General features: G+C 57.0%; 2 protein-coding genes across 7 annotated transcripts in view; one reads left to right on the forward strand and one right to left on the reverse strand.

The window, feature by feature from the left end:
• Positions 1–20,467, reverse strand: part of LOC102455798 (dedicator of cytokinesis protein 2-like) — a 427,487-nt gene that overhangs the window by 168,385 nt on the left and 238,635 nt on the right. The window lies entirely within an intron of this gene.
• LOC142825635 (uncharacterized) overlaps positions 1–20,467 on the forward strand; it is a 66,868-nt gene that overhangs the window by 36,328 nt on the left and 10,073 nt on the right. The window contains exon 3 of the mRNA XM_075917671.2: positions 15,372–15,446. Within this exon, the coding sequence (XP_075773786.1) occupies positions 15,372–15,446 (75 nt within the window). The remainder of the gene's footprint in view (positions 1–15,371; positions 15,447–20,467) is intronic.

Consider the following 20,467-nt stretch of genomic DNA (forward strand, 5'->3'; position numbering starts at 1 on the left):
CTGACGTCAGTACCGGGCAAATTAGTTGAAACAATAGTAAAGAATAAAATTGTCAGACACATGGATGAACATAATTTGTTGGGGGAAATGTCAACATTGTTTCTGAAAAGGGAAATCATCCCTTACTAATCTCCTAGGGTATATCTACACTAGCCCCCTAGTTCAAACTAGGGAGGCTAATGAGGGTGACCGAAATTGCAAATGAAGCGCGGGATTTAAATATTCCGTGCTTCATTAGCATGTTCCCCGGCGGTCGTCATTTTGGAAACTGACTAGCCCAGAATAAGTGCCCGCGTCTACCTGCAGCAATGAAACGGGAGTTCGAAGTTAACCCCTTAACTCGAATTAGCTGTTACTCCTCGTGGAATGAGGTTTAACAGCTAATTCGAGTTAAGGGGTTTACTTCAAAGTCCCGTTTCACTGCCGTGTGTAGACGCGGGCAGTTACTCCAGGCTAGTCAGTTTCCAAAATGGCGACCGCCGGGGAACATGCTAATGAAGCACGGGATATTTAAATCCCGCGCTTCATTTGCAATTTCGGTCGCCCTCATTAGCCTCCCTAGTTTGAACTAGGGGGCTAGTGTAGATGTACCCCTAGAGTTCTTTGAGGGGGTCAACACACACGTGGACAAGGGGGATCCAGTGGATCTACTGTACTTAGATTTCCAGAAAGCCTTTGACAAGGTCCCTCACCAAAGGCTCTTAAGTAAAGTAAGTTGTGGGATAGGAGGGAAGGTCCCTTCGTGGATTGGTAACTGGTTAAAAGACAGGACACAAAGGGTAGGAATAAATGGTCAGTTTTGCCAGTGGAGAGTGGTAACTAGTGGGGTCCCCCAAGGATCTGTCCTGGGACCCATCCTAGTCAACCTATTTAAACATGATCTGGAGAAAGGGGCAAACAGTGAGGTGGCAACATTTGCAGATGATCCCAAACTGCTGAAGAGAGTTAAGACCAAAGCAGCCTGTGAAGAGCTTCAAAAAGATCTCACCGAACTAAGTGATTGAGCAACAAAATGGCAAATGAAATTTAATGTTCATAAATGTAAAGTGGAAATGGAAATGGAAAACAGAATCCCAACAATACGTACAATCTGATGGGGACTAATTTAGCTACAACTACTCGAGAGAGCTCTTGGAACCACCCTGAAAACATCCACGCAGTGTGCAGCGGCAGTCCAACAAGCAAACAGAAGGTTGGGAATCATTGAAAAAGGGACAGAGAACAAGACAGAGAATCTCTTATTGCCTCTAGAGAAAACCTTGGGACGCCCACATCTTGAATACTGCGTACAGATGTGGTCACCTCCTCTCATAAAAGATCTGTGGGCATTGGGAAAGCTTCAGAGAAAGGCAACAAAAATGCTGAGGGGTTTGGAACAGGTCCCATATGAAGAGAGATTAAAAAGACTGGGCTTTTCAGCTTACAGAAGAGGAGACTAAAGGGGGATATGATTGAGTTCTAAAAAATCGTGACTGACGTGGAAAAAGTGAATAAGGAAAAGTTATTTACAGGTTCCCATAACACAAGAACTAGGGGTCACTAAGGCTATGTCTAGACTGCAGGCTTCTTTCGAAAGAGCCTCTTTCAAAAGATCGCGTCTAGACTGCAGGCGGATCTTTCGAAAGAGAAATCCGCTTTTTCGAAAGAGAGCACCCAGCGAGTCTGGATGCTCTCTTTCGAAGACGGCCTCTTTACATTGAAGAACGCCTTCTTTCGAAAGAGGAACTTTCGAAAGAAGGCGTTCTTCCTCGTGAAACGAGGTTTACCGCCATCGAAAGAAAAGCCGCGTTCTTTCGAAATAATTTCGAAAGCACGCGGCTTGAGTCTGGACGCAGGGGAAGTTTTTTCGGGAAAAGGCTACTTTTCCTGAAAAAACCCCTGAGTCTGGACACGGCCTAAGTGAAATGATTAGGTAGCAGGTTTAAAACAAACCAAAGGAAGTTTTTCTTCATGCAGCACACAGTCAACCTGTGGAACTCCTTGCCAGAGGATGTTGTGCAGACCAGGACTGTAAGGGTACGTCTAGACTACAGGGTTTTGTCGACGGAAGTTTTGTCAACAGATACTGTCGACAAAACTTCTATCGACATAGAGCGTCTAGACACATTCAGTTCTGTCGACAAAGCAAGCTGCTTTGTCGACAAAACTCAGTAGTCTAGACACACCCTAAGGGTATGTCTAAACAACATGGCTCCGTCGACGAGCCATGTAGATTTGTTTGTTCGGCAAAGGGAAATGAAGCAACGATTTAAATAATTGTGGATTCATTTAAATTTAAATGGCTGCCACGCTGAGCCGACAAACAGCTGATCAGCTGTTTGTTGGCTCACCGTGCTAGTCTGGACGCTCCTGCGCCGACCTGAAAGCCCTTTATCGACCTCCCCAGTAAACCTCATCCTACGAGGCATAACGGGGAGGGCGATAAAGGGCTTTCAGGTCGGCACGGGAGCGTCCAGACTAGCGCGCTGAGCCGAAAAACAGCTAATTAGCTGTTTGTTGGCTCAGCGCGGCAGCCATTTAAATTTAGATGAAGCCGCGATTATTTAAATCGCGGCTTCGTTCCCTTTGCCGATCAGCCTAATCTACATGGCTCCATCGCTGGAGCCATGTAGTTCAGACACACCCTAACAGTTCAAGAAAGAGTTGGATAGATTCATGGAGGTTAGCTCCCTCACTAGGTAGGGATGGTGTCCCTGGCCTTTGACAGAGGCTGGGAATGGGCAACTGAGGAGTGATTACTTGACAATTCCTGTTCTGTTCAGTTCCTCAGGGGCACACTGGCCACTATTGGAAAACGGGACACTGGGCTAGATGGACCGTGGGTCTGACCCAGACTGGCTGTCCTTACGTTCACATGCCTTCCCTCAGCTCTGCCGACCCACACCAACACCCGCCTGCTCCCCACATGCCTTCCCTCGGCTCTCCCGACCCACGGCAACACCCGCCTGCTCCCGACATGCCTTCCCTCGGCTCTCCCGTCCCACGGCAACACCCGCCTGCTCCCGACATGCCTTCCCTCGGCTCTCCCGACCCACGGCAACACCCGCCTGCTCCCCACATGCCTTCCCTCGGCTCTCCCGTCCCACGGCAACACCCGCCTGCTCCCCACATGCCTTCCCTCGGCTCTCCCGTCCCACGGCAACACCCACCTGCTCCCCACATGCCTTCCCTCGGCTCTCCCGTCCCACGCCAACACCCGCCTGCTCCCGACATGCCTTCCCTCGGCTCTCCCGTCCCACGGCAACACCCGCCTGCTCCCGACATGCCTTCCCTCGGCTCTCCCGTCCCACGGCAACACCCGCCTGCTCCCGACATGCCTTCCCTCGGCTCTCCCGACCCACGGCAACACCCGCCTGCTCCCCACATGCCTTCCCTCGGCTCTCCCGTCCCACGCCAACACCCGCCTGCTCCCCACATGCCTTCCCTCAGCTCTGCCGTCCCACGCCAACACCCGCCTGCTCCCGACATGCCTTCCCTCGGCTCTCCCGTCCCACGGCAACACCCGCCTGCTCCCCACATGCCTTCCCTCGGCTCTGCCGTCCCACGCCAACACCCGCCTGCTCCCCAAATACCTTCCCTCGGCTCTCCCATCCCACGCCAACACCCGCCTGCTCCCCACATGCCTTCCCTCGGCTCTCCCGTCCCACGCCAACACCCACCTGCTCCCCACATGCCTTCCCTCGGCTCTGCCGTCCCACGCCAACACCCGCCTGCTCCCCACATGCCTTCCCTCGGCTCTCCCGACCCACGGCAACACCCGCCTGCTCCTCACATGCCTTCCCTCAGCTCTGCCGTCCCACACCAACACCCGCCTGCTCCCCACATGCCTTCCCTCGGCTCTCCCGTCCCACGGCAACACCCGCCTGCTCCCCACATGCCTTCCCTCAGCTCTGCCGACCCACGCCAACACCCGCCTGCTCCCCACATGCCTTCCCTCAGCTCTGCCGTCCCACGGCAACACCCGCCTGCTCCCCACATGCCTTCCCTCAGCTCTGCCGACCCACACCAACACCCGCCTGCTCCCCACATGCCTTCCCTCAGCTCTGCCGACCCACACCAACACCCGCCTGCTCCCCACATGCCTTCCCTCAGCTCTGCCGACCCACGGCAACACCCGCCTGCTCCCCACATGCCTTCCCTCGGCTCTCCCGTCCCACGGCAACACACGCCTGCTCCCCACATGCCTTCCCTCGGCTCTGCCGACCCACGGCAACACCCGCCTGCTCCCCACATGCCTTCCCTCGGCTCTCCCGTCCCACGGCAACACCCGCCTGCTCCCCACATGCCTTCCCTCAGCTCTGCCGACCCACGCCAACACCCGCCTGCTCCCCACATGCCTTCCCTCGGCTCTCCCGACCCACGGCAACACCCGCCTGCTCCCCACATGCCTTCCCTCGGCTCTCCCGTCCCACGGCAACACCCGCCTGCTCCCCACATGCCTTCCCTCGGCTCTCCCGACCCACGGCAACACCCGCCTGCTCCCCACATGCCTTCCCTCGGCTCTCCCGTCCCACGGCAACACCCGCCTGCTCCCCACATGCCTTCCCTCGGCTCTCCCGACCCACGGCAACACCCGCCTGCTCCCCACATGCCTTCCCTCGGCTCTGCCGTCCAACGGCAACACCCGCCTGCTCCCCACATGCCTTCCCTCAGCTCTGCCGTCCCACGCCAACACCCGCCTGCTCCCCACATGCCTTCCCTCAGCTCTGCCGTCCCACGGCAACACCCGCCTGCCCCCCACATGCCTTCCCTCAGCTCTGCCGTCCCACGCCAACACCCGCCTGCTCCCCACATGCCTTCCCTCGGCTCTCCCGTCCCACGCCAACACATGCCTGCTCCCCACATGCCTTCCCTCGGCTCTCCCGACCCACGGCAACACCCGCCTGCTCCCCACATGCCTTCCCTCGGCTCTGCCGTCCCACGGCAACACCCGCCTGCTCCCCACATGCCTTCCCTCAGCTCTGCCGTCCCACGCCAACACCCGCCTGCTCCCCACATGCCTTCCCTCAGCTCTGCCGTCCCACGCCAACACCCGCCTGCTCCCCACATACCTTCCCTCAGCTCTGCCGTCCCACGCCAACACCCGCCTGCTCCCCACATGCCTTCCCTCGGCTCTCCCGTCCCACGGCAACACCCGCCTGCTCCCCACATGCCTTCCCTCAGCTCTGCCATCCCACGCCAACACCCGCCTGCTCCCCACATGCCTTCCCTCGGCTCTCCCGTCCCACGCCAACACACGCCTGCCCCCCACATGCCTTCCCTCGGCTCTCCCGTCCCACGCCAACACCCGCCTGCTCCCCACATACCTTCCCTCAGCTCTGCCGTCCCACGCCAACACCCGCCTGCTCCCCACATGCCTTCCCTCAGCTCTGCCGTCCCAGGCCAACACCCGCCTGCTCCCCACATGGCTTCCCTCAGCTCTGCCGTCCCAGGCCAACACCCGCCTGCTCCCCACATGCCTTCCCTCGGCTCTGCCGTCCCACGCCAACACACGCCTGCTCCCCAGAGGCCTTCCCTCGGCTCTCCCGTCCCACGCCAACACACGCCTGCCCCCCACATGCCTTCCCTCAGCTCTGCCGTCCCACGCCAACACCCGCCTCCTCCCCACATGCCTTCCCTCGGCTCTCCCGTCCCACGCCAACACCCGCCTGCTCCCCACATGCCTTTCCTCGGCTCTCCCGTCCCACAGCAACACCCGCCTGCTCCCCACATGCCTTCCCTCGGCTCTCCCGTCCCACGCCAACACCCGCCTGCCCCCCACATGCCTTCCCTCGGCTCTCCCGTCCCACGGCAACACCCGCCTGCCCCCCACATGCCTTCCCTCGGCTCTCCCGTCCCACGCCAACACCCGCCTGCTCCTCACATGCCTTCCCTCAGCTCTGCCGTCCCAGGCCAACACCCGCCTGCTCCCCACATGCCTTCCCTCGGCTCTCCCGTCCCAAGCGAACACCCGCCTGCCCCCCACATGCCTTCCCTCAGCTCTGCCGTCCCACGCCAAAACCCGCCTGCTCCCCACATGCCTTCCCTCGGCTCTGCCGTCCCACGCCAACACCCGCCTGCTCCCCACATGCCTTCCCTCGGCTCTCCCGACCCACGCCAACACACGCCTGCCCCCCACATGCCTTCCCTCGGCTCTCCCGTCCCACGCCAACACCCGCCTGCTCCCCACATGCCTTCCCTCGGCTCTCCCGTCCCACGGCAACACCCGCCTGCTCCCCACATACCTTCCCTCAGCTCTGCCGTCCCACGCCAACACCCGCCTGCTCCCCACATGCCTTCCCTCGGCTCTGCCGTCCCACGGCAACCCCCGCCTGCTCCCCACATACCTTCCCTCAGCTCTGCCGTCCCAGGCCAACACCCGCCTGCTCCCCACATGCCTTCCCTCGGCTCTGCCGTCCCACGCCAAAACCCGCCTGCTCCCCACATGCCTTCCCTCAGCTCTGCCGTCCCACGCCAACACCCGCCTGCTCCCCACATGCCTTCCCTCGGCTCTCCCGACCCACGCCAACACACGCCTGCCCCCCACATGCCTTCCCTCGGCTCTCCCGACCCACGCCAACACCCGCCTGCTCCCCACATGCCTTCCCTCGGCTCTCCCGACCCACGCCAACACACGCCTGCTCCCCACATGCCTTCCCTCGGCTCTCCCGTCCCACGCCAACACCCGCCTGCTCCCCACATGCCTTCCCTCGGCTCTCCCGTCCCACGCCAACACACGCCTGCCCCCCACATGCCTTCCCTCGGCTCTGCCGTCCCACGCCAACACCCGCCTGCCCCCTACATGCCTTCCCTCGGCTCTCCCGTCCCACGCCAACACACGCCTGCCCCCCACATGCCTTCCCTCGGCTCTCCCGTCCCAGGCCAACACCCGCCTGCCCCCCACATGCCTTCCCTCGGCTCTCCCGTCCCACGCCAACACCCGCCTGCTCCCCACATACCTTCCCTCAGCTCTGCATCCCACGCCAACACCCGCCTGCTCCCCACATGCCTTCCCTCGGCTCTCCCGTCCCACGGCAACACCCGCCTGCTCCCCACATACCTTCCCTCAGCTCTGCCGTCCCAGGCCAACACCCGCCTGCTCCCCACATGCCTTCCCTCGGCTCTGCCGTCCCACGCCAAAACCCGCCTGCTCCCCACATGCCTTCCCTCAGCTCTGCCGTCCCACGCCAACACCCGCCTGCTCCCCACATGCCTTCCCTCGGCTCTCCCGACCCACGCCAACACACGCCTGCCCCCCACATGCCTTCCCTCGGCTCTCCCGACCCACGCCAACACCCGCCTGCTCCCCACATGCCTTCCCTCAGCTCTCCCGACCCACGCCAACACACGCCTGCTCCCCACATGCCTTCCCTCGGCTCTCCCGTCCCACGCCAACACCCGCCTGCTCCCCACATGCCTTCCCTCGGCTCTCCCGTCCCACGCCAACACACGCCTGCCCCCCACATGCCTTCCCTCGGCTCTGCCGTACCACGCCAACACCCGCCTGCCCCCTACATGCCTTCCCTCGGCTCTTCCGTCCCACGCCAACACACGCCTGCCCCCCACATGCCTTCCCTCGGCTCTCCCGTCCCAGGCCAACACCCGCCTGCCCCCCACATGCCTTCCCTCGGCTCTCCCGTCCCACGCCAACACCCGCCTGCTCCCCACATGCCTTCCCTCGGCTCTCCCGACCCACACCAACACACGCCTGCTCCCCACATGCCTTCCCTCAGCTCTGCCGTCCCACGCCAACACCCGCCTGCCCCCCACATGCCTTCCCTCGGCTCTCCCGTCCCACGCCAACACACGCCTGCCCCCCACATGCCTTCCCTCGGCTCTCCCGTCCCACGCCAACACCCGCCTGCTCCCCACATGCCTTCCCTCAGCTCTGCCGTCCCACGCCAACACCCGCCTGCTCCCCACATGCCTTACCTCGGCTCTCCCGACCCACGCCAACACACGCCTGCTCCCCAGAGGCCTTCCCTCGGCTCTCCCGTCCCACGCCAACACACGCCTGCCCCCCACATGACTTACCTCGGCTCTGCCGTCCCACGCCAACACACGCCTGCCCCCCACATGCCTTCCCTCGGCTCTGCCGTCCCACGCCAACACCCGCCTGCCCCCTACATGCCTTCCCTCGGCTCTCCCGTCCCACGCCAACACACGCCTGCCCCCCACATGCCTTCCCTCGGCTCTCCCGTCCCAGGCCAACACCCGCCTGCCCCCCACATGCCTTCCCTCGGCTCTCCCGTCCCACGCCAACACCCGCCTGCTCCCCACATGCCTTCCCTCAGCTCTGCCGTCCCACGCCAACACCCGCCTGCTCCCCACGCCTTACCTCGGCTCTCCCGACCCACGCCAACACACGCCTGCTCCCCAGAGGCCTTCCCTCGGCTCTGCCGTCCCATGCCAACACCCGCCTGCTCCCCACATGCCTTCCCTCGGCTCTGCCGTCCCACGCCAACACCCGCCTGCTCCCCACATGCCTTCCCTCGGCTCTCCCGTCCCACGGCAACACCCGCCTGCTCCCCACATGCCTTCCCTCGGCTCTCCCGTCCCACGGCAACACCCGCCTGCTCCCCACATGCCTTCCCTCGGCTCTCCCGTCCCACGCCAACACCTGCGTGCTCCCCACATGCCTTCCCTCGGCTCTGCCGTCCCACGCCAACACCCGCCTGCTCCCCACATGCCTTCCCTCGGCTCTCCCGTCCCACGGCAACACCCGCCTGCTCCCCACATGCCTTCCCTCGGCTCTCCCGTCCCACGCCAACACCCGCCTGCTCCCCACATGCCTTCCCTCGGCTCTGCCGTCCCACGCCAACACCCGCCTGCTCCCCACATGCCTTCCCTCGGCTCTCCCGTCCCACGGCAACACCCACCTGCTCCCCACATGCCTTCCCTCGGCTCTCCCGTCCTACTCCAAGACACGCCTGCCCCGCACATGCCTTACCTCGGCTCTCCCGTCCTACGCCAACACCCGCCTGCTCCCCACGTGCCTTCCCTCGGCTCTCCCGTCCCACGCCAACACACGCCTGCCCCCCACATGCCTTCCCTCGGCTCTCCCGTCCTACGCCAACACCCGCCTGCTCCCCACATGCCTTCCCTCGGCTCTCCCGTCCCACGCCAACACCCGCCTGCTCCCCACATGCCTTCCCTCGGCTCTCCCGTCCCACGCCAACACCCGCCTGCTCCCCACATGCCTTCCCTCGGCTCTCCCGTCCCACGGCAACACCCGCCTGCTCCCCGCATGCCTTCCCTCGGCTCTCCCATCCTACGCCAAGACACGCCTGCCCCCCACATGCCTTACCTCGGCTCTCCCGTCCCACGCCAACACCCGCCTGCTCCCCACATGCCTTCCCTCGGCTCTCCCGTCCTACGCCAAGACACGCCTGCCCCCCACATGCCTTACCTCGGCTCTCCCGTCCTACGCCAACACCCGCCTGCTCCCCACATGCCTTCCCTCGGCTCTCCCGTCCCACGCCAACACCCGCCTGCTCCCCACATGCCTTCCCTCGGCTCTCCCGTCCTACGCCAACACACGCCTGCCCCCCACATGCCTTCCCTCGGCTCTCCCGTCCCACGCCAACACCCGCCTGCTCCCCACATGCCTTACCTCGGCTCTCCCGTCCTACGCCAACACACGCCTGCCCGCCACATGCCTTACCTCGGCTCTCCCGTCCCACGGCAACACCCGCCTGCTCCCCACATGCCTTCCCTCGGCTCTCCCGTCCTACGCCAAGACACGCCTGCCCCCCACATGCCTTCCCTCGGCTCTCCCGTCCTACGCCAACACCCGCCTGCTCCCCACATGCCTTCCCTCGGCTCTCCCGTCCCACGGCAACACCCGCCTGCTCCCCACATGCCTTCCCTCGGCTCTCCCGTCCTACGCCAACACACGCCTGCCCCCCACATGCCTTCCCTCGGCTCTCCCGTCCCACGCCAACAGCCACCTGCTCCCCACATACCTTCCCTCAGAACCTCCCGTCCCACGCCAACACCTGCCAGCCCAGTGCTGGGCTGCCGCCTCCCCCAGCTCTGCTAGTGCCCCTCAGTCCAGACTCCCAGCCCCCTGCTAACTCAGCCCCGGCTCCCCATACAATTGTGTCAATTCAGTGAGTTTGTATTGTCAGACTGGGCTTGTGCTGCCCACTGCAGAGAGCAGCCTCGTCCCATGGACCTCAGCCTGAATCAGGCTACCTTCCCCAGGGCAGGGCTGCACCTAAGCTCCCCAAACTTCCAGGCCCTCCCCCTTGCAGCTCGTGCCGGGGGATTCCCATCATTCCAGCAAGTGTGCACATGTGCCTCTGGCACTGGGTTTGGCCTTTCCAATGCATTGGCCAAGGTGCTGCCCCGAGGTGTGGGGGCAGCGCTCTGTCCGGGGCTGGAACGGGCTGGAGTCCCAGGGGTCAGTTTTCAGCATGGCGAAGGCTAATGCTGGGGCCCGCTGGTTCTGCACAGGCCCGGGATGCCACGTCCTTATGAGCTGTCTGAAAAGGAGGGGTAGCAGTGCTGCGGGGACGCTGGCGTGGGACTCCAAGTTACGGGGGGTGCAGCAGAGGGACCTGCCCAGGGGGGAAAGGGCAGTACCCTGGCAGCTGGGTTTCAGGCTGGGAAATGCAGAGCAACACTGCAGGGAAAAATCTCAATTCTTCGTTGGTTTCACAGAACCCCAGGGCTGGCCGAGCCCTCAGGAGCCATCGAGTCCAGGCCCAGCCCAAGGCAGGACCAGCCCGACTCAGTCAGCCCAGCCAGGGCTGTGTCCAGCAGGGACTGAGGAACCTCTAGGGATGGAGACTCCAGGGGTCAAATTAGCGGTCAGCTCAGGAAAGGGACGTAGCCTCTCTGTAGGCAGCCCAGGGAGGCCCTCAGCTGGATGCACACGCACAGAAGGGGGTAGGAAGGACAGAAAAGGTTGCAAGGCTGTTCTGAAAATGACACCAGCAGCCTTGTCTGCTTCCAGCTCAGTATTCTACAGGTCACGTCACAAGGTGGGTTCCTTGTAGGAGGCTGCTGTAGGCACCAGGCCAGACAAGGGGCAAACGTCTCTGCTGTGTGCAGAAAGAATGCCTGGGCTTTCCCGGCGGGGCCCTTCTGTCTCATCTTCGCAGTTCGGAGAAGTAGGTAACTTGCCGACACAAACAGAATAGCACCCATCGGGTGAAAAGGGAAACTAAAACTCTCAGGGAAAAATCTAGGGCGAGTGGGGAGAAGGAATATAGCAAGGGGAACAAAGGACACCCTACCAATGCTACAGGTCTAATGCTAGGCAAGGCAGGGAAAATCACAATGCAGAAAAGGCAGGCAGGCAGTCCAGTGTCTGGAAAGAAACAAGGGGGTGATCTCATGTCACACAATGATAATGAAATATTTTCTGCTCCATCTGTGAGTACGGAGGATGTTAAACAACAGCTATTGAAGAGAAGCATTTTGACGCCTGGGGACCAGACAGCCTGCACCCTGGCTCAGGAGCTCTGAACCGGTATTATGCATTTTTAACAAACCTTGAACACTGGGTAAGTTCTGGAGCCCTGGAAAAATCAAATGTGCTACTATGTAAATCTAGAATCACAGGACTAGAAGGGACCCAAGAGGGCATCTAGTCCAGGCCCCTGCACTCACGGCAGGACCAAGCACCGTCTAGACCAGGGCAGGCAAAATATGGCCCCCAAGATAGAGCCGGCCCAATGGACGTGCCCACCTGGTATTGTTCCCATAAGAGGAGAAGTATTAGAGGAGACAGACTAGAAGTCTATAAACTATTGAATGGGCTAGAAGCAGGAGCTCCTCTTCTCACAGACAAAGTCAATGGAACTGAATGGGGGAAATTCAACGTCAATCAAAGGGACTATTTTTGCACACGGTGTAACTATTCTTTGGAATTCGCTGCCACAGGATGGTATTAGTGTCAAGAACGTATCAAGATTGAAGAGTCCTGGCTGGGCTGACTGAGTTGGGGGGTTGGCTCTGCTTTGGGCCGGGGGCTGGTCTCGATGCCTCCTGAGGTCTCTGCCAACCGGGGGATTCCATGAGAAGATTTCAAGAGGGGAATGGAGTTAAGTATTCGAATGTGTGGGATGGTTTATGCTCAGATGAGAGTCCTGGAAAGCAAATCGGCTGTGGCCCTGAGGTCAGGCTTATCAACTTGTAGGACTGGACATAACCCAGCTGGAGCAGACTGCTGCAAGGGTTCCTACACCTTCCTTGGAGGCAAATGGTGCTGGCCTGCCAGAGAGGGGAGACTGGGCCACGGGGCGTACTCAGGCTGGCAGTCCCAGCCGCTGTCCTTATCTGTCCCTCCAGCCTGAGCCTTCTAGTGCTTTTCTCTTCTCCCAGATGCAAGGAGCTGTCACTCTCAGCTATGCAGGCCCAAGGACAGAGCCTGCGGTGTCTTCCCATGCTTTCTGGAGGTCACAGGCTCCCCAGAGAGCTCAGAATGCAAGGGCCACCTGATTCTCTGCTAAGCTGCCATGCACAGAGGGCAGAGGGATCAGGCCTTCTGCTGCTCCTGCCCCCCATTCTGTAACTCAGAGAAATGCACAAAATCTGTCCTGAGCCAGGGAAGGGCTGGGAATGGTCCTGCCCTGCTTGACCTTGCACTGGAAACAAACTGATGCGAGCGCTGGGGATGGTGCAGAGTGAAGAAGGCGGGTCACTGCTCGACAGTAAGCTGGATCCTAAGTAACTGCATTCGAATATATTCCAATCGGGCTAAACGGGAAAGTGTCCATCTAGCAAGCAAGGACACTGCTACGCCTACAGGATGGGGGCTCTGCCCTGGGAAGCAGCGACTCAACAGGTACATGGGAACAAATGTTTAACAAGGGCTCTTCTGTCCAGCAGAGAAAAGGTGGGAGCTGAACAGAGACAAATTCAGACTAGAAATGAGGCAAAACCCTGTGGTGTCCCACACACTAGCCACTAGTCGCATGTGGCTCTGTGTCTGCTTGAGCGTAGCTAGTTGGCTTGAACAATAGTAGAATAATAGACGTCATTGAGTCCAGAGGTCATCAAGAGGCCATCAAGTCCAGTCCCCTGCCCTCATGGCAGGACCAAGCACCATCGAGATCATCCCTGGCAGGTGTCTGTCCAGCCTGCTCTCCAATATTTCCAGTGAGGGCAATTCCACAACCCCCTGGGCAATTTATTCGTGTTTCACCACCCTGACAGGTAGGAAGTGTTTCCTAACGTCCAACCTAAACCTCCCTTGCTGCAGTTTAAGCCTCTTGCGTCTTGTCCTGTCCTCAGAGGCCAAGGAGAACAAGTTTTCTCCCTCTTCCTTGTGACATCTTTTTAGGTATCTGAAAACTGCTCTCATGTCCCCTATCAGCCTATTCTTTCAGCCTTCCCTCATAGCTCATGTTTCCTAGTCCTTTCATAATTTTTGTTGCTCTCCTCTGGACGGTCTCCAATTCCTCTACATATTTCTTGAAATGTGGCACCCAGAACCAGACACAATACTCCAGCTGAGGCCTAATCAGTGCAGAGTAGAGCGGAAGAATGACGTCCCGTGTCTTGCTCACAGCACTCCTGTTAATGCCTCCCAGAATCATGTTTGCTTTTTTTGCAACAGCATCACACTATTGGCTCATATTTAACTTGTTGTCCACTATGACCCCTAGATCCCTTTCTGCAGTATTCCTGCCTAGGCAGTTGCTTCCCATTCTGTGTGTGTGAAACCGATTGTTCCTTCCTAAGTGGAGCACTTTGCATTTGTCCTTATTAAACTTCATCCTTCTCACCTCAGCCCATTTCTCCAGTTTGTCCAGATCCTTTTGCATTTTGACCCTATCTTCCAAAGCACGTGCAACCCCTCTCAGCTTGGGATCATCTGCAAACTTAATAAGCATCCTCTCTCTGCCATCATCTAAATCATTGATGAAGACATTGAAAAGAACCGGTCCCAAAACAGACCCCTGCAGAACCCCACTTGACCTGCCCTTCCAGCATGACTGTGAACCATTAATAACGACTCTCTGAGAACGGTTATCCAGCCAGTTATGCACCCGCCTTACATAGCCCCAGCTAGGTTGTGTTTCCCTAGTTTATTGATAAGAAGGTCATGTGAGACTGTATCAAATGCCTTACCAAAGTCTAGGCATCCCACATCCATTGCTTCTCCCTTAGCCACAAGACTCGTTATCATAGCAAAGAAAGCTATTCGATTAGTTTGACATGATTTGTTCTTTACAAATCCATGCTGGCTGTTCCCTGTCACCTTATCATCTTCCAGATATTTGCAGATGAATTCCTTAATTACTTGCTCCATTATCTTTCTTGACACAGAAGTTAAACTGACTGGTCTGTAGTTTCCTGGGTTCTTATTTTCCTTTTTATAGATGGGCACTAGATTTGCCCTTTTCCTGTCTTCTGGAATCTCTCCCGACTTCCATGACTTTTCAAAGATGACAGCGAAAGGCTCAGATAGTTCCTCTCTCAGGTCCTTGAGTATTCTAGGATGCCTTTCATCAGGCCCCGGTGACATCTAACTTGTCTAAGTCATTTTTAACCCGTTCTTTTATTTTAACTTTTAACCCTACCCCCTTTCCACTAGTGTTCTCTGTTAGGCATCCTGTCACCATCGATCTTCTTGGTGAAAACCGAAACAAAGAAGTCATTAAGCACCTCTGCCATTTCCAGGTGTCTCCCTCTTCACTGAGCAATGGGCCAACCTGTCCTTGGTCTTCCCCTTGCTCCTAATATACTTGTAGAATGTGACTGTTTGGCCGTGAATGTGGCTAGTTTGCTATAGCAGTAGCCACACTTCTTCAGAACTGGTTTGGCACCATGGGGTAACCTTTGAACGGCGAGAACAATTAGCTGTAACGATAATTTGCCAAGGGCCAGGGTGAATTGCTCAGTCCACAGGGATGCTTGTCTAATAGCTCTGCTCTAGGAACGCTTGGGGGCTGGTACGTGGCCTGTGCCATCCAGGCAGTCTGGCCCGGGACTCCGTGGCACCGGCGGTAAGTGCAGCCCAGCTCTCTGCTCACGGTGGCATCTCCTCCCAGGGATGGTCAGAGAACGCAGTGGGGAGAGCCCAGGAGTCCGGGGCGCCTAGAACCTCGCTGTCCTAGCCCATAGGCAAGGTCCTGGAAGCTTCCCTGCCTCCTCTGCAAAAGCTGGGAATGGTGCTGCCAGTCCACCCACAGCCCTACTGCCTGTGTTCGATGCCCAGCTCTGAGGATACTCGCCACGCCCCGATCGCTCTTGCTGTAGTTCTCTAGGGAGTTTTCCCATCACCCTGGCCTATTGGCTCCTGCTGCCTGGCATCACGGACATCACCATTCTGCTACGGCGACGCAGTGATGTCACAGGCGCTTGGGGAGTTCTTCCAGGGCGGTTCTGAGCGACACGGGGACCAGCGGCTCATGGGGCTTTCTGCTCTGTTGTAGGCGACGCTCATACCGGACAGGGCAGGATATTGCCAACTGTGGGACCTGCCGGGACTGCGCCTGCATCATCTACAGGTAAGAGCCATCTTGGCAAGCCTGGCTCGCCAGGGCCAGAGTGGAATTCCCTGTGTGGCCTCACTCCTGGAGCCGAGCTGGTGTCTCTGTGAATCCCCGGCGATCAGCAAGACTGGGAAGAAGGCGAGACGGCCCCTGTCAGCATTGGCTCGGGGGCAGCCTGGGCGCTCAGCCTTAGGGAACGGGAGCAGCCCCCTTAGCCCCCCGGCGTGGGGCAGTGCCAGTTACAGAGGGGTCACATTGACTCTCAGTGGCCCTCCTTCAGCCGCACCGTTCCCCTGTGCTGCACACGCAGAGTCTCCCCTGCTGAAAAGTGCAGCCTTCCAAGGCAAGGCCAGGGCAGGCCCCCAGACTGCCGGGCTCTCTAGGCTTTCCCTGTAGCCCCTGCAGGCTGGGATTGTCATGGGCAGAGCAGATCTGGCCTGCCTCTCGGAAGGGGCCACAGCACATGCCCTGGCTCAGGAGCCGCCCCTCCACTTGTCTTTGTGGGAGGCACAGTGGGACTGAGGTGCTCCACCCCTCCCAAGAGAAAACACTCCAGAAGACAGCAGGCTCCAGGGCGCTAGCTCCAGGGCACGCGCCGCGGCTGGAGAAAGGCACAGGGCACCATACTGATTCTCGCTCCTGCTTAGATGCTGCTTCGGGCAGACAGTGGAGGTGTCACTTGCAGCCAGCGGAAGATGGAAGATTTTTCGGCAAAGCTGCCTAGAATACCACAGCCTGTCTGCTCCTGGGTCCTCCCAGCGCTGGTGTGGCCAAGCCCCCAGGCTCCGTGGGCTGGAGGGCCACAGTCCTCGAGGGGGTAGTTAGTAGGAGTGATCCTCGCACTCCTGTATGCCTGGTGTGTAGGTGCCGTCCCTCTACTCAAGCCCATTAGCCGCTGCTTTCGGGGAGGGACGACTCTGGCGAGCCATGCGTCCCTTGGAGTCAGAGGGGAGTGCCCCTTTCCCTTAGCCGCAGGGCAGTGTGGCTGGCTTTGGGCAGAGGAGGCGACAGCTGTTCCAGGCCCGATCGTTTCACTTGCACGGGGGCCGAGATGCACAGTGGCCTTGGCCAGAGAGCTGCTGTTGACAGCCATTCTCCTGAAGCCCTTGGATACATGGGCTGACATGCAGGAGCCACAATGTCTGGGTCCTGGCCTGCAAGCTGCTCCCTGGCTGAGACGGGTGGAGGACGGAGGTGCCCCAGGAAGGCCATGACAGGCCAGACACCACCCAGATGGAAACTCCATGGCAAGGAACAGGCTGGCCAGTCATAGCTGGGGAGCGCCTGCTGAGCTGGGTTTGCTGCACTGTATAGACCACGCTCTCCATCTCAGGCCAGGCCAGGCACACAGAAGCCTCACAGGACAGAGGGAACACTCCTCGTGCACATGTTCCAGAGGGACAAACTGACTTTTAGCTGCCCCTTTCTGCTCAGGGACCTGTGCAAGGGGAGGCCAGGCCTAGCAGAGCTGGGCTAAGGCTATGGGCTGAGAACAAGGGGCATCAGCAGAGCTACACTAGGAGCAAATTACCTCTTCCACTCAGCAGACAAAGCTAAACATGGCCCAGTGGTTGGATGCTAACACTAGACAAAGTCAGATGGGAAATAAAGTGTGACCATTTTAATGCTGAGGACAGTTAACCACAGGTTTAAAACAAACAGAAGGAAGTTTTTCTTCCCTCAGTGCAGTCAACCTGTGGAACTCCTTGCCAGAGGATGCGGTGAAGGCTAGAACTTCAACAGGGTTCAACAAAGAGCTAGATAGATTCACGGAGGGTAGGTCCATCAGTGGCTATTAGCTAGGATGGGTAGGAATGGTGTACCTGGCCTCTGTTTCTCTAGAAGTGGGTGACGGGGGAGGGATCACATGAGGATTACCTGTTGTGATCCCTCCTTCTCGGGCACCTGGCATTGGCCACTTTGGGCAGACAGGGAACTGGGCTGGATGGACCGTTGGTCTGACCCAGTCTGGCCGCTCTTATGTACCAATCTCTCCAGGATCATGGTGGCTGCTCCATCACGGGCAATTTTAAAATCAAGATTCGAGGTTTTTCTAACAGCTCTGCTCTAAGGATGCGTTTGAGTAGGTCTCTGGGCTTTGCCATGCGAGAGGTCAGGCTGGATAAGGACAATGGTCTTTTCTGGCCTTGGAATCTGTCTGCCAGCACTGGAACGGCGGTGGAGCCGCTGCCAGGGGTGAGGGCCCTCAGGAGAGAGGAGGGCTGAGGAAACAGCAGCTGGAGGAGTGGGTCAGGAGAGAGGAACATTGGCAGAGCGCTCAGGATTACCTGGCACCTTTCCTCCCGCAAACAGTCTGTCCTTTCAGAGAGCCAAAGACAGGGTCACACCTCTGGGCGCACGGCATGCAGCGACGGAGGACTCTTAGCAAGGAGTTGCTCTGAAAGGAGCAGATGAACGTAGGAGATAGCTGTGTAGAGAGTCTCTGGGTTAAGCTAAAAGGGGTAAAAAACGAGGGTGATGTCATGCTAGGAGTCTACTACAGGCAACCTAGCCAGGTGGAAGAGGTGGATGAGGCCTTTTTCAAACAATTAACAAAACTAGCCAAAGCCCAAGATTTGGTGGTGATGGGGGACTTCAACTATCCAGACATATGTTGGGAAACTAACAAACACAGCGGGGCACAGGCTATCCAATAAGTTTCTGGACTGCATTGGAGACAACTTTCTGTTTCAGAAGGTTGAAAAAGCTACCAGAGGAGAAGCTGTTCTGGATTTGGTTTTAACAAATAGGGAGGAACTAGTTGAGAACTTGAAAGTGGAAGACAGTATAGGGGACAGTGATCACGAAATAATAGAGTTCATGATCTTAAGGAAAGGTAGAAGGGAGACCAGCACAATTGAGGTAATGGATTTCAGGAAGGCAGATTTTGATAAGCTCAGAGAACTTGTAGGTAAAGTCCCATGGGAAGCAAGACTGAAGGGAAAAACAACTGAGGAGAGTTGGAAGTATTTCAAAGGGACGTTGTTAAGGGCCCAAAAGCAAACAATTCCGCTGTGTAGGAAAGATAGAAAATATGGCAAAAGACCAGCTTGGCTTAACAAGGAAATCTTGCATGATCTCAAAATAAAAAAGGAGTCATATAAAAAATGGAAACTAGGACAACTAACAAAGGATGAATATAGGCAAGCAACACGGGAATGTAGGGGCAAGATTAGAAAGGCAAAGGCACAAAATGAGAACAAACTAGCTACAGGCATAAAGGGAAACAAAAAGACCTTTTATAAATACATTAAAAGCAAGAGGAAGACCAAGGACAGGGTGGGCCCACTGCTTAGTGAGGAGGGAGAAGCAGTAACAGGGAACTTGGAAATGGCGGAGATGCTCAATGACTTCTTTGTTTCGGTCTTCACCGAGAAGTCTGGAGGTGTGCCTAACGTAGTGAATACAAGCAGAGAGAGGGTAAGTTTAAAAGATAGGATACACAAAGAACAAGTTAAAAATCACTTAGGAAAGTTAGATGTCAGCAAGTCACCAGGTCCTGATGAAATGCATCCCAGGATACTCAAGGAGCTGATAGAGGAGGTATCTGAGCCTTTAGCTATGATCTTTGAAAAATCATGGCAGACAGGGGAGATTCCAGAAGACTGGAAAAGGGCAAATATTGTGCCCATCTATAAAAAGGGGAATAAGAACAACCCAGGAAACTACAGACCGGTCAGTTTAACGTCTGTCCCAGGGAAGATAATGGAGCAGGTAATTAAGGAAATCCTATGCAAACACTTGGAAGGTAATAAAGTGATAGGGAATAGCCAGCATGGGTTTGTGAAGAACAAGTCATGCCAAACTAATCTGATAGCTTTCTTTGATAGGATAACGAGCCTTGTGGATAAGGGAGAAGCGGTGGATGTCATATACCTAGACTTTAGTAAGGCATTTGATACGGTCTCGCATGATATTCTTATTGATAAACTAGGCAAATATAACTTAGATAGGGCCACGATAAGGTGGGTGCATAATTGGCTGGATAACCGTAGTCAGAGAGTTGTTGTTAACGGTGCTAAATCCTGCTGGAAAGGGATAACAAGTGGAGTTCCACAAGGGTCTGTTTTGGGACCCGTACTGTTCAATATCTTCATCAATGATGTAGATATTGGGATAGAGAGTACGCTTATTAAGTTTGCAGATGATACCAAACTGGGTGGGGTTGCAACTTCTTTGGAGGATAGGGACATAATTCAAAATGACCTTAGCAAGTTAGAGAAATGGTCAGAGGTAAACAGGATGAGGTTTAATAAAGAGAAATGCAAAGTGCTCCACTTAGGAAGGAACAATCAGTTCCATACATACAAGATGGGAAGCGACTGTCTAGGAAGGAGCATGGCGGAAAGGGATCTAGGGGTCATAGTGGACCACAAGTTGAATATGAGCCAACAGTGTGATGCTGTTGCAAAAAAAGCAAATATGATTCTAGGTTGTATCAACAGGTGTGTTGTAAGCAAAACTCGTGAAGTCATTCTGCCGCTCTACTCTGCACTAGTTAGGCCTCAGCTGGAGTACTGTGTCCAGTTCTGGGCGCCACATTTCAAGAAAGATGTGGAGAAATTGGAAAGGGTACAGAGAAGAGCGACAAGAATGATTAAAGGTCTAGAGAACATGACCTATGAAGCCAGGCTTCATGAACTGGGCTTGTTTAGTTTGGAAAAAAGAAGATTAAGGGGGGACATGATAGCGGTTTTCAAATATCTAAAAGGGTGTCACAAGGAGGAAGGAGAAAATTTGTTCCTCTTGGTTTCTGAGGACAGGACAAGGAGTAATGGGCTTAAAGTGCAGCAGGGGAGGTTTAGATTGGACATTAGGAAAAAATTCCTAACTGTCAGGGTGGTCAAATATTGGAATAAATTGCCAAGGGAGGTGGTGGAATCTCCCTCTCTGGAGATATTTAAGAACAGGTTAGATAGACATCTGTCAGGGATGGTGTAGACGGAGCTTGGTCCTGCCTTGAGGGCGGGGGGCTGGACTTGATGACCTCTCGAGGTCCCTTCCAGTCCTATTTGTGACGTAGTGGGGGTACCTGG

This window comes from Pelodiscus sinensis, chromosome 4, assembly GCF_052426305.1.
Source record: "Pelodiscus sinensis isolate ZL-2025 chromosome 4, ASM5242630v1, whole genome shotgun sequence".
Lineage (NCBI taxonomy): Eukaryota > Metazoa > Chordata > Testudines > Trionychidae > Pelodiscus > Pelodiscus sinensis.